Source organism: Octopus bimaculoides, chromosome 4 (genome assembly GCF_001194135.2).
Source record: "Octopus bimaculoides isolate UCB-OBI-ISO-001 chromosome 4, ASM119413v2, whole genome shotgun sequence".
Classification (NCBI taxonomy): Eukaryota; Metazoa; Mollusca; class Cephalopoda; order Octopoda; family Octopodidae; genus Octopus; species Octopus bimaculoides.
Window position 1 is genome coordinate 97,106,420 of NC_068984.1, and position 13,430 is coordinate 97,119,849.

Genomic DNA, 13,430 nt, shown 5'->3' on the forward strand with positions numbered 1-13,430 from the left:
TGGTTCAGCAAAGAAACCAATAGAATAGGTACTGCTAAACAATAAATCCTTGGGTTGAATTGTTTGACAAAAATACTTCAAAGTGGTGCTCCAGCATGGCCACAGCCAAATGACTGAAACATGTAAAAGAACATATATATATATATATATATATATATATCAACATCATCATCATCATCATCATCGTTTAACGTCCGCTTTCCATGCTAGCATTGGTTGGGCGATTTGACTGAGGACTGGCGAACCAGTTGGCTGCACCAAGCTCCAATCTGATCTGCCAGAGTTTCTACAACTAGATGCCCTTCCTAACGCCAACCACTCTGAGAGTGTAGTGGGTGCTTTTACGTGTCACCGGCACAAGGGCCAGTCTGGCAGTACTAGCAACGGCCATTCTCATATGGTGTTTTTTACGTACCACCTCCACAGAAGTCAGTCCAGTGGTACTGGCAACAACCTCACTTGAATGTTTGTTCATGTGCCAGTAAGGCGATGTTGGTAACGATTATGCGCAAATGGTGCTTTTTACGTGCCACCAGCATGGAAACCAGACAGCTGTGATTCCGCTCGGATGGTGCTGTTAGCACTCCATTGGCACGGGTACTAGTCATTGAGTTTGGTTCAATTTCGATTTCACTTGCCCCAACAGGTCTTTGCAAGCAGAGTTTAGTGTCCAATGAAGGAAGGTTGGCATGGGTGCCAGTTGTCGGATTTGGTTCGCTTTTGAATTCAATTTCGATTTCGACTTCACTTGCCTCTACAGGTCTTTGCAAGCAGGGTTTTGTGTCCAAAGAAGGAAAGGTACACATAAGTGGGCTGGCTACAACCCTGGTAAAGGCCACAGGTTATGGTCTCATTGGTCTTGCCGGTTCTTCTCACACACAGCATATTTCCAGAGGTCTCGGTCACTAGTCATTGCCTCGGTGAGGCCTAATGTTTGAAGGTTATGCTTCACCACCTCATCCCTGGTCTTCTTGGGTCTACCTCTTCCACAGGTACCCTCAACCACTAGACTGTGGCACTTTTTCACACAGCTATCCTCATCCATTCTCGCCAAATGACCATACCAGCGCAATCGTCTCTCTTGCACACCACAACTGATGCTTCTTAGGTTCAACTTTTCTCTCAAGGCACTTACACTCTGTTGAGTATGCACACTTACATTACACATCCATCGGAGCATACTGGCTTCGTTTCTTGCAAGCTTACGCCATACATATATAATGAATACTTAAAAGAAATTCTTACTGATTTAATATTTATTTTCATTATGAATTCCATCATACTATTTCTGTATTGGACCCCAGAATTTTCAACTGAAAATCAGGTCCATTGATTTTGCATATAAGTGAAATACCATAGAGACATTTACTTCATCATCATCATTGTTTTAACATCCACTTTTCTATGCTTGCATGGATCAGGCAGAATTTGTTAAGACAGATTTTCTGTGGCTGGATGTCTTCCCTGTCACCGACCATCCCTGTTTCCAAGTTGGGAAATATTTCCCTATAACCTGACATGTTTTCACAGAATATCGGAAATGGATACCACTTCCATTACAATGACACTTGTTTACAGCTATTTATTTGATATGTCAAGGCAAGGAGACTGTAACAGTTTCCATCTACCAAATCCATGCATAAGTTTTTGATTGGCCCAGAGCTATAGCAGAATACACTTGCCCAAGGTGCCATGCAGTGAAACTGAACCCAGAACCATGTTGTTGGGAAGCAAACTTTTTACCACAGCCACTCCTGTGCCTAACATAATTCCCAAACACGACACTGTGACAAAGTCAGATCTTTAAATTAGTTACAATCCATTTGATGGGCTTCTATTTATCCACAAGACATAGGTCAAGCTGAGGCTCTAGAAATAACAGTTGCCTAAGATCCCACACTGTAGATTTGAACCTGAGATCTCATAATTGCAAAGTAAATTCTTAACGTTTTAGCATTACTACAGTTATTATCAATTTGGTGTAAGGTATTTTATTTTTGTATCATGATTGCAATGCCAACCAAAAAATCAAACAAAATCATGAGTAAAATCTTTACAAAATACTCTTAAAATCTATAAAAAAATATATTAAAATTGAAGAAAATCTATGGTGTTGTATTTCTCCTGAGACTATAATGGTTTTTACTTGTGTTCTTTTTTTCTTTATCAGCAGCTGTAAAAGCAGTAGAAGTCACAACTTTGAAAAAAATAGTTGCTCCTCAGATCACAACGACCACAGCAAAGACAGTTACTGTGAAAGGTGTATTGCCTAAAAAACCAAATGTACGTAAGATACTGAAACATTGATTATTATTATTATTATTATTATTATTATTACTATTATTACTATTATTATTATTATTATTATTATTTAAAGTGGTGAGCTGACAGGATTGTTAACACACTGGACAAAATGCTTAGCAGTATTTGCCCTTCGTTACATTCTGAGTTCAATTCCACCAAAATCAAATTAGCCTTTCATCTTTTTGAGGTCAATGAAATAAGTACCAGCTGATTACTGGAGTTGATATAATCAAATATCCCCTCCCCCAAATTTTTGAATGCGGTCGGGTTCACTTTTAGTATTCTTGTTTGTGAGAGCAGTCGAGTTTATTTCAGATATTCTCATTTTAAACATCACCTCTGACTAATCATTGAGAGGACATTGGTGTTGCCTTGGCGGAGGTTTGCGCTCTCTAAATGCTCTTGTTGTTATTGTTTGTTTGTTTGTTTGTTTTTTGTTTTATTATTTTTATTATTATTATTATTATTATTCAGGCAGTCGGCTAGCAGAATCATTAACACACTGGGCAAAAAAATGTTTAGTGGCATTAAATCCACCTTCATGTTCTGAGTTTAAATCCTGTGAAGATTGACTTTACCTTTCATACTTTCAGGGTCAATAAAATAAGTAAAATGAGTGCTGGAGTCAAATTGCTGGTCTTGTGCCAACATTTGAAATCATTATTATTATTTAATATATAAAAAAAACATTATTTCCATTCACTCGGCATTAAAATAAGTACTGGAGTCAATGAAATCGACTAGCCCCCTCCACCAAAATTTCAGGCTTTGTGCCTATAATAGAAAGGATTGTTATTATTGTTCTTTTAACTCAACTTTTATTGGAACTCCTGGGTCCTGCATGCATTGCAGGCTTGCTACCTGCAGCCTACAGTACAATGCTATCCAAAACTTCAATGATTCTGGCCATGTCATGGAAGCAAACCTTTTGTAACAGTTCTACTGGGCAATCTATTCCCATTGGATTTAGATTCCTTTTAATGCCTTCTAATACTGTCCCCAAGAACCCAACAATAATTGGCATTATCTTCACCTTCATTTTCCTCAGTCAAGCTATCTTATATTTAAAAGGGTTGTTTATGTTTATTTTTACGCCTTCCTTCTTGAATAGTCATGGATCAAAGGGGCATACAACATAAATTATAGAGCACCTGTGGTTCACCTTGTCCTCCACCACTTGGTCTGGCTTGTTGTGCTCAAGACCTGGTCCATTTGGATTGGGAAATCCCTCAGGATTTTGCAGGTTTCCAACTCTGCCACTTTCTGTGGTTTGTGCTCATACAAAGTCTTGCCTCTTTCTAGCCCCCACTTTTCACACAGTCTCCAATGTAACACTTTCACTACCTCATCATGTCACCACAACTTGTATTGGTTTTTGCGAAAGTCAAAGGCATTTGTTCCTGATGTGGGTAATGGTTTAGTCAACTCTGTAACATTCGGCACAGTGGAAACAGTTTCTCATTCCTAAGGTTGACCCTTCAGAGAGGTGCTTGTTGCAATGATGATAAAAAATATCTACAATAATGGACAACATTGCCAACTTTACATCTTTTTGCAAAAAATATTGAGGAGGAAGTGAAATGTCTCTATTTTTCCAAAAAATAAAAGGATCTTTCATATGTCACCAAAAAACGGAATTGGAAGAAGCCATGGCTCATGTATGATTGGATAGGTGCTGGTTTGATTTAGTTAGAGAGCGATAGGTAGCTACATGATGGCTGTTGGCAAGGAGATTGAATAAAAAAACACTGTGAGCAGTGTGATGGAGCAAGAGAGAATGATAGGTGGAGACATATAGTTAGGTAGGTAGGCATATATATACATACTTAGCATAAAGATACATAAATTTTTAGGTATAGATTAATTCAATTTCTTTGTCATTATACTTTCTGCATTGTTTATTCTGGTGTTATTTCATGCTCTCATTTATCAATCAATCATGTAATCCTGCCATATTCTAAGTAATATTGTAACTTGTGTTTTCTCATTTTACCTCTTTTTTTTGTTTGTTTTTATTTTACAATTTCATTCATTTTTTCTTGTTTATCTTTGTCTTTTTTGTTTTATAACATTATTTATTTCTGAGGTATGAATATCCCCACCTTTTCTTCATTACTTGCTTCACACCTGCCTCTTGCATCTACTATATTTTATGTTTATGTGTGTATATATGTATAGATAGATAGATAGACAGATAGATAGAGAGACTTATAATATACTCAGACATGTATGTATGTCTATATATATATTGTTGTTGTTGACACTCCATCGCTTACGATGTCGAGGGTTCCAGTTGATCCGATCAATGGAACAACCTGCTCGTGAAATTAATGTGCAAGTGGCTGAGCACTCCACAGGCACGTGTACCCTTAACGTAGTTCGCAGGGATATTCAGCGTGACACAGTGTGACAAGGCTGACCCTTTGAATTACAGGCACAACAGAAACTGGAAGTAAGAGAAAGTTGTGGTGGAAGAGTACAGCAGGGTTTGCCACCATCCCCTGCCGGAGCCTTGTGGAGCTTTAGGTGTTTTCGCTCAATAAACACTCACAACGCCCAGTCTGGGAATCGAAACTGCGATCCTATGACCGCGAGTCCGCTGCCCTAACCACTGGGCCATGTTGGTTTGTGTGTGTGTGAATGGCGATATGTTTAAGTTCTTCACAGAATTCAAGTGACTCACTAACAAAATGACAGGACTTCTTTAAATTAAAACAGTTTCAGGATTCATGAAAGTCTCAGTGTGTGTGTGTTTGTGTGTATGCATGTATAAGTGTGTATGTGGTTTATACTTGCACTCAGGTAATAGATGTGCATGTTATTACTTTTTATGTATAGGTGTGATTGCTCATATGTGTCTATTCCAGGAAATTCAAATAAGGAACTTATGGAATGCTTTACAAAACTTCACAGCATCACTAATCAATTGTATTTGGAAGATATGAATCAATTTACTTTGTTTGTCTTTGAAGAATCCCCAACATTTCAAGGATTTTATGTAAATCTGTTACATATTCCAGTGCACCTATGATATTAGGTACAAATGAAATTCTGTAACCTTGATAAAAGCAGTGCAAGTTCCTTGTTAGTTAACTATATATTTGAGTCAGTGTGTTTGTGTATCTGTGTGTGTTATATATATATATATATATATATAACACACACAGATACACAAACACACTGACTCAAATATATAGTTAACTAACAAGGTATACACAAACACACTCAGACATACACACATATATGTATATATACATACAAATTGGAGATGAACACCAATCCTCCATGTGATTGACTTGAAAAATTGCTGGGATATTAAGATATTTTCTTAACCAATGGTAGCTTTAATACACAAATCAAGAAATTTTAGTCACCATTCTTGTTGTTTGACATTTACACACACTCACTCACCACCCAAATACATACGTATGTATATACACATATATTCAGATGCATTCTCCTCATGTTCTGTTCCAGAATATACCCTTGTACATAACACCCTGGCTTGCAATGGTGCCACCCCTGGTGACCCTTTTAGGTGAAGAGGAAGTACCACATAAAAAATCCCAAAAACACAACCAATTCCAGGTCAGATTGGTGCACCTAGTTCCAAGCTGCCCACTCTGTAGTAGTGTTACTGCCCATCTTGTAGTCCAACCCAACTGGTGGTGGTGATGTGTGACAACTTCCACCACTCACTTCCTGCTTAGCATCTCCACCACCACCACCACCTCCTCCTCCTCCTCCTCCTCCTGCTATCAGCTGTACTACACTTGTTTCATAGTTGCCTACTGTTCTTTTAACTAAATTTTCCTCTCTTATGTGCAGAGAGACACACATACATGCCCCATTCTGATGACTCCCACCTAATTACACCATCCTATTTTAGTTGCTCTATGTATGTGTATGTGCATGTATATGTTTGTATTTATGTTTCACATCCCATTCACAACATTTTACTTTTCTTTAATCAACCCTTCCCATAAGTGTGTGTGTGTGTGTATATATATATCATCATCATCATTGTTTAACGTCCACTTTCCATGCTAGCATGGGTTGGACGATTTGACTGAGGACTGGTGAACCAGATGGCTACACCAGGCTCCAATCTGGTTTGGCAGAGTTTCTACAGCTGGATGCCCTTCCTAACGACAACCACTCCGAGAGTGTAGTGGGTGCTTTTACGTGCCACTGGCACGAAGGCCAGTCCGGCGGTACTGGCAACGGCCACGCTCAAAATGTATTTTACGTGCCACCTGCACAGGAGCCAGTCCAGCAGCACTGGCAACGATCTCGTTCGAATGTCTTTACACATGCCAGAAGGCGAGTTTCGTGTCCAATGAAGGAGACGACATTGGCATGGGTGCCAGTCGTCGAATTTAGTTCGATTTCGATTTCATATATATAGAATCATTTGTAGAAATACATAAATCCAGAGGAGAAGCATATTTCAAGATGTAGAAAAGTTAATATTAAAGTGGGGTAGGCTGGTTTATGGGGTTACCCTGGGTTTCTCACTCATAAGGGCTTTAGCCTTACGGGGTATCTTCAGACCTCAAACACTGCTGGCCAGAGACCTCTTTAAAATATAGATGGGGAAATGCCCCACAGACTTCTGTGGATGCATGATGTCATTGTGCCTGTTGCTTCTGTCGTTGTGCTTGTTGCTGTTGCTGCTACCATTACCACTGATGGTGTTGCCGTCGTTGGGGGTGGAGTTGGCGCTGGTCATCCCTGTGCATGTTGCCTGTGACACAGTCATTGTTGCTGTTAATGTTGCTACTGTTGTTGCCGTCGCTGCCACTGGTGTTACTATTGCTATTGATGGAGTCAGGGATGCTGGTGGTGATAGTAGTGCTATCACCACTGCCGGTTCTGCTACTGTTGTCATTATAGCCAGTGATGGAACTGGATTCGTTGCCTCTGCTACTACTATCATAGTGGCCAATAAGCCACCCATAGTATTCAAGAACCTGGTAAAAGGTATCAGAAAAAGGATTTCGAGCCTTTCCCCTAGCCAAGAAGCCTTCGCTGCAGCAGCCCCATACTATCATGAGGCCCTAGCTGCCAGTGGGTTTAAGGACTGCATGCCCTACATGCTGGAACCCAACAGCCACAGAGGGAAGCGCCAGTTCTGTCACTGACTATAACGGCACCAGCAGCAGAACCAGCAGTGGCAATAGCACTACCATCACCACCACCACATCCTCCACCATCACCAGCAGCCCCGACTCCATCAACAACAACAGCAACACCAATGGCAGTGCCAGCAGTAGCGACAACAACAACAACTATAACAGGCAACACGTGCAGGGACGAGAATATGACCAGCATCAACACCACCCCCAATGGAGACCACTTCCCCCTGTGAGATGAAGTTAAAATAATAGACAGAGAACACCAGTTGAAAATATGAAAACTAAAAGAAGCAGCACATATGCTAGGACACAACAACCTCCTAAGCAGACCGAGTGCAGATATGAACAGCATATGGGAACCGGTATTAAGGAAAGATAGGAAATATTAGATTTATAAGCCCTAAAAATTCACTCCATAACTACCCACGGGCATATGGCATAGTGGTTAAGAGCACGGGCTACTAACCCCAAGATTCCGAATTCAATTCCAGGCAGTGACCTGAATAATAATAATAACATCAAAAAATACCTTAGGAATGAGAACCCAGGTTCGAAATTTCCCCAAGACACCTAATAAAGGCTGGAGGGTAAATCAGCCGAGACACGTTAACAACAAACAAGATGAGGACAAATATCCGTCAAATGTAAATAATGTACATTAAGGCACTATATTATGGCATAGATTAGGCTGTCATCACAGTGGTTAGCTTAATTTGCATAATTGTGCTTTTGACAGTACATTGTTAAATAACATATATGATTATTGTGCATTAGATTGTGAATTCGGAGGTGTGAAATAAATTGAAATAATATACAAAAAAATGCAAATATTTAAAAGGAGGCATGTGCTAGATGGGATATTAAAAGAAAATACAAAAAGCTGGGTGTTTTCTTTTTGTGTGGGTGTGTGTGTTTTATTTTTTACATATACATGGTAGAGATTTTCATTTTAAGAAAGGAAGCTGTGTAAAAGGTGTGATTTAATTAACCCCGTTTTAAATATTTGCTCCATCTGGTGCTAGAAATAGCAACCACCTCTTCCTCAAAACAGACTAATGTCTTTTTAGAAGAATGATATGCATAAAGTAGTCTCAGATATAGTATATGTCAAGGTCAAATGGTCATACTGTGACATCTGTGACCATAAGTCCATCAATGATGGCTGACCTGGGGTTAAACAACAGTTTTTAATATAGAGATTTGCCAGTGTGATTTCACTGAAATGGTTTGGTTGAGAAAAGATGAAGAATTTGAAGTAAATATATTGCCAGGAAGATGGTATTACAAAAAGTTTTGATTATTTATGTTTCATGCAACTTCATCTTTAGACTTAAAACATTTTGTAATATTTACATCTATATTGTTTATTGATTTGTTTGATGATTGAAGATCAAACACTTTAAAATGTAATGTACATTAAATATTGAAATATTTCTCATCTCTTATTATGGAGCATAATCATCTGAAAAATTATAACCTTAAAAGACTTTCTAGCATTCTATCCATTTATTTTTTCCATTAAAAATGGAGAAATTGAAATATTGCTAAAGATCATTTCAGTCTGTAAACGTTAATCAGAAGAGAAGCACTAAACAATATGAATGTGAATGATGTGATATTAGCCATCATGTTTCTCTGTAGAATTAGATCTAATCAAAACTAAGAGAAACCTAGGTGCTAGTACTTACATAACAATGGAGTGTAGACATAGCTGAGTGATTAAGAAGTTTGCTTCAATGTGTTTGGAGATACAGGGTGAAAAAACAATATATTTCAGATTCAATCCATCTTCTACAAGAACAGATTGATGAAAGTAAGTAGAATTTGGTAGATGGAAACTGTATAGAATCTTGGGGGGGGAACTATTTCTATTCTTGAGTGGTAGACTTAATCCATCACACACGTTAACATTCCTTTCCCCTTTTCCTTGGATGTCTTTTAGTGGAGGCTACTCTGTCAGACGTTTCTAAGTGAGATGTCCAATCTCCCTGCCTCACACCATTCATGTTGACCCTAAAAAATGTCATAGGTACTGGCCCTTCCTTGAGACTTCAGTGATGTTACTGTTTCTAAAATCAGTTTTATACTGACACATTAGTCTTAAATCAGTTTTGTACCTCTAAGACATGGTAAGTAAACTCTACAGTTACAATGAATAATTGAGTTCAATCCTAACCTTAACAACTATATCTCAAGTTTAGATGTACTTTTGTCCCAGTTGCCTATAATCAAATCAACATTGTGACTAGAGACATCACATTGATGACATTTTTATATTTATTAACATCCAGGACTACATATCAAATATCTACCTACAATAAGATTGTATGATGCAATTTGATTTGAGAGAGGTTTCACTGTTATGTCTAGTAAATCAAACTAAAAGTTGTCTCAAAACAGATTACAAGTGAATATTTCTCTTAGTTGGATAAAAACACTACTACTACAACTATTACTATTGCTGCTGCTAAACATGTCACCAGCAGCAGCAGCAGCAGTGTCGGTGGTGGTATTTATAAGTATGGAAAACATACTTATAAATATTTTATACTTATAAAACATCCTCACCAAAATTGAATTACAGATGAATTGCACAACTACAATGATCACCATGATTGATGTCATTAAAATTCCTTTCCTTCATTAGAATTCTTCATTAGTTAAACCCATCTAAAATATTTCCCATCCAACTCGAGCACCATTTCATTATTATTGTTATTGCTATTGTTTGAATCATTTTATGCAGCATTTTCATTCGAACTGTTTCTTTAGCTAATTATAAGAAATCGTTGTTAACATTTTGTTCAAACCATTTCATGTAAATCTAATGTCACAGTAAATTGTACATCAATTATAGTTTATCTTCTTCATCTTTTTATCTTTATTATTTAACATTCAGAAAAACAAAACTCCTGTATATTATCTTAGATAAAGGAAATGTGATTGCATAAGTTATACAGTCTTCCAAATGGTATTGTCAACTGTGTGTGTGTGATCCATTACCATTTCAGCTATTTTAGTTAAATGATAAAGAAATAAATAAATCACCAACCTGTTGCATTAATTCTACTATTTTGAGAATCAACAGTTGACACTGATGTTCATCTGTTTTATTTTTTCCTTGTTTCATTTTCTGTTTTCTGTAAATGTCTCTTTTTCTGTATGTATGTGTGTGTATGTATATATGTATATGTGGGATGTGTGTGTGTGTATACGTACACACACGTGAGTATATTGTGTATATATGTATATACAGTATGTATCCACACGTGTATGTGTATGTATATATATATGTCTTGTATGTTTATATATGTCTGTGTGTGTGTGTGTGTATGTATATGTGTGTGTGTATATATATATATATATATATATACACACACACACACATACACATATATAATACATTCCTCTGTTTTTGTTGGGTTTTTTTATGTCTTTACTGTATTTTACACAGCTAACTGCTGTTATTTATTCAGTAGTTGGGGTTTTGTGCTTATTGTATCTTACAGAAGGATCCGGAATAACTGGTTTGTTTGTCCACAACAGTATTTGTGTTGTATGATTCATATGTGTGTATGTGTGTTTATGTAGTTGTTTATATGCATACCTCTCTAGTTATATGTTATATTTGGTATAACCCACTTACCTGACGGTCAATTTTGTGCTGCTCTCTAAACTGTTGACACCTGGTGTTCTTGTTGTTACCATTTTGCTATGTTGAGGAGCCATGTTGTTTTGTATCCCTGAATTGTTGAACCAAGCTCACAGAATCTATATAGATTAACAATTCACATTACAAGTTAAACCTCCATTTAACAGTTGTGTCATGTTACTATAGCTTTATATCTTTAATGCATTCACCTATAGTGCCATAATTTTTCAGTATTGAAATATCCAGTATTGTTGTCATTCATGTTGGTGCCAATGTGGCCAAAATGATAAACCTCAATGTGACCTTTGTTGTAGTAAACCCACAACTATCAGTTTAACCCATATATTTAATAAATACTTAACTGTCAGTGTGCTTCATATTGCAGAAAACATCTGCTATCAATGTGACTTGTATTGTAAACCCTCAGCTTTCATTGTAATTCATATTGTAGAAAATCCTTCACTGTCAATGTAACCTATATGATTATAAATTCTTGACTGTCAATGTGACCCCTATTGTAAACCCTTAGCTGTCAATATCTCCCGTATGGCTGTTAAACTCAACTTGTCAATTATTAAGAGTTACCCTTGTTAATGTAAACTTCCTGCTGTGCCAAGCCAGCTTGCTGTAAACGTCAGCTCTCAAAAAAACCCCCAGTTTAAAATCTTTTTTCTTGTGTCATCTATGCAAACCATTTCTATCTATTAACTTCAGATAGAGCTAAATTCTTGACCAGTTTTATTAAGTGCCAACATGATGGTTATTGGTGGTGTTGTGTTGCCATGAAGTGTAATAAACAAGGAAAAAGAGAAAAATAAACTTCCTAAGAGAGGCACAGGTTGCCTACTTCTGAAATTATAATTGGTAAAATAATTGTTTATATTTGGTCCGGCAGCCAAGACACTGTACAGGGTGTTACCAGGAACTCCTCTTTATTTCTTGGAGTTACTGAATAAGAAGTCCATTAGGTTCATCATAGAGCCAAATGCTGACCGATATGGTTAGTAAGCTCCTAACAAGTTAGATTTGCATGTTGTGTTTGTGTGAGGATTTACATCCACATGCAGCTATAGAATATGTCTTGTTTGCTAAGATGAAGTTATTACAGCTCTACTGCAGCTACAGCTACCTCTTACAATGTTTGGAGATACAGGGTGAAAAAGCAATATATTCTATACAGATGTATGGACATAAGTGTCTTCTAGAGGTTATCTCATAGTAATGTTGACACACCTACACTTGTTGCCAGGGAGAGTGTATAATACTAGACTTTACAGAAAGTGGTGTAATGGGTGTGTATTTAAATGTAAATATGTTATATATATATGTGTTTGTTCAAGTGTGTATCATCATCATCATTTAACATCCGCTTTCCATGCTAGTATGGGTTGGACGATTTGACTGGGGACTGGCGAAGTGGATGACTACACCAGACTCCAATCTGATCTGGCAGAGTTTATACAGTTGGATGCCCTTCCTAATACCAACTACTCCAAGAGTGTAGTGAGTGCTTTTTACGTGCCACCGGCCCGAGGGCCAGTCTGGCGGTACTGGCAATGGCCACGCTCAAATGGTGTTTTTTATGTGTCACCTGCACAGGAGTCAGCCAATGTTTTGTTCAAATGCCACCGGCACAAGTGCCAGTAAGGCGAAGCTGGAAATGATCGCACTCAAACGGTGCCTTTTACGTGCCACTGGCTCTGGCAGTGATCCCGCTCAGATGGTGCTGTTAGCGCTCCACTGGCACGGATGCCTGTCATCAAATTTGGTTCAGTTATGTAAAAATATATGTATGAATGTGTGTGTGTATGGATATGAAAGTAAACAGATAGACATACAGACAGATAGCTACATAGGTAATATGAACAGACATGCACATATACATACACATACGCAAATGAAGACTGAAACACATGACCATATACTCACACACTTCACTTCACACATGGACACATGGAGACATGCATACACACATCCATTCATACAGACACAGTACATAGTCACAAAAACCCACACACACACACACACTCAGACATGCACATACAAGGAGACAGTTACATACACACATGCAGACACACACAAACACATGACTATGCAGAATACAAACAATCATGCACACACACATACATGCATACACACACTTACATGCATGCATGTATAGATACATGTGTTTGCGTTCACACACTGACCCACACACATGTGCACAAACAAACAAAAGAATGCAGCTTGGATAACGGACACAGTCAACAACTGTTGAAAAGGTTGCAGGTTGCAATGAAAATTTTAGAAAAATAAATAAGTAAATGAGTGGAAATTTTAGCAGTGAGTGTGTTAAA

At 37.7% G+C, this 13,430-nt stretch overlaps 1 protein-coding gene across 4 annotated transcripts in view; it reads left to right on the forward strand.

The window, feature by feature from the left end:
* The window catches only part of LOC106882728 (uncharacterized), a 176,770-nt gene that overhangs the window by 157,652 nt on the left and 5,688 nt on the right, over positions 1 to 13,430 (forward strand). For 3 of the 4 annotated variants that reach the window (XM_052967298.1, XM_052967300.1, XM_052967299.1), the window contains one exon: positions 2,171 to 2,283. In XM_052967298.1, the coding sequence (XP_052823258.1) occupies positions 2,171 to 2,283 (113 nt within the window). The remainder of the gene's footprint in view (positions 1 to 2,170; positions 2,284 to 13,430) is intronic. The other variant, XM_052967297.1, reaches the window with a different exon arrangement.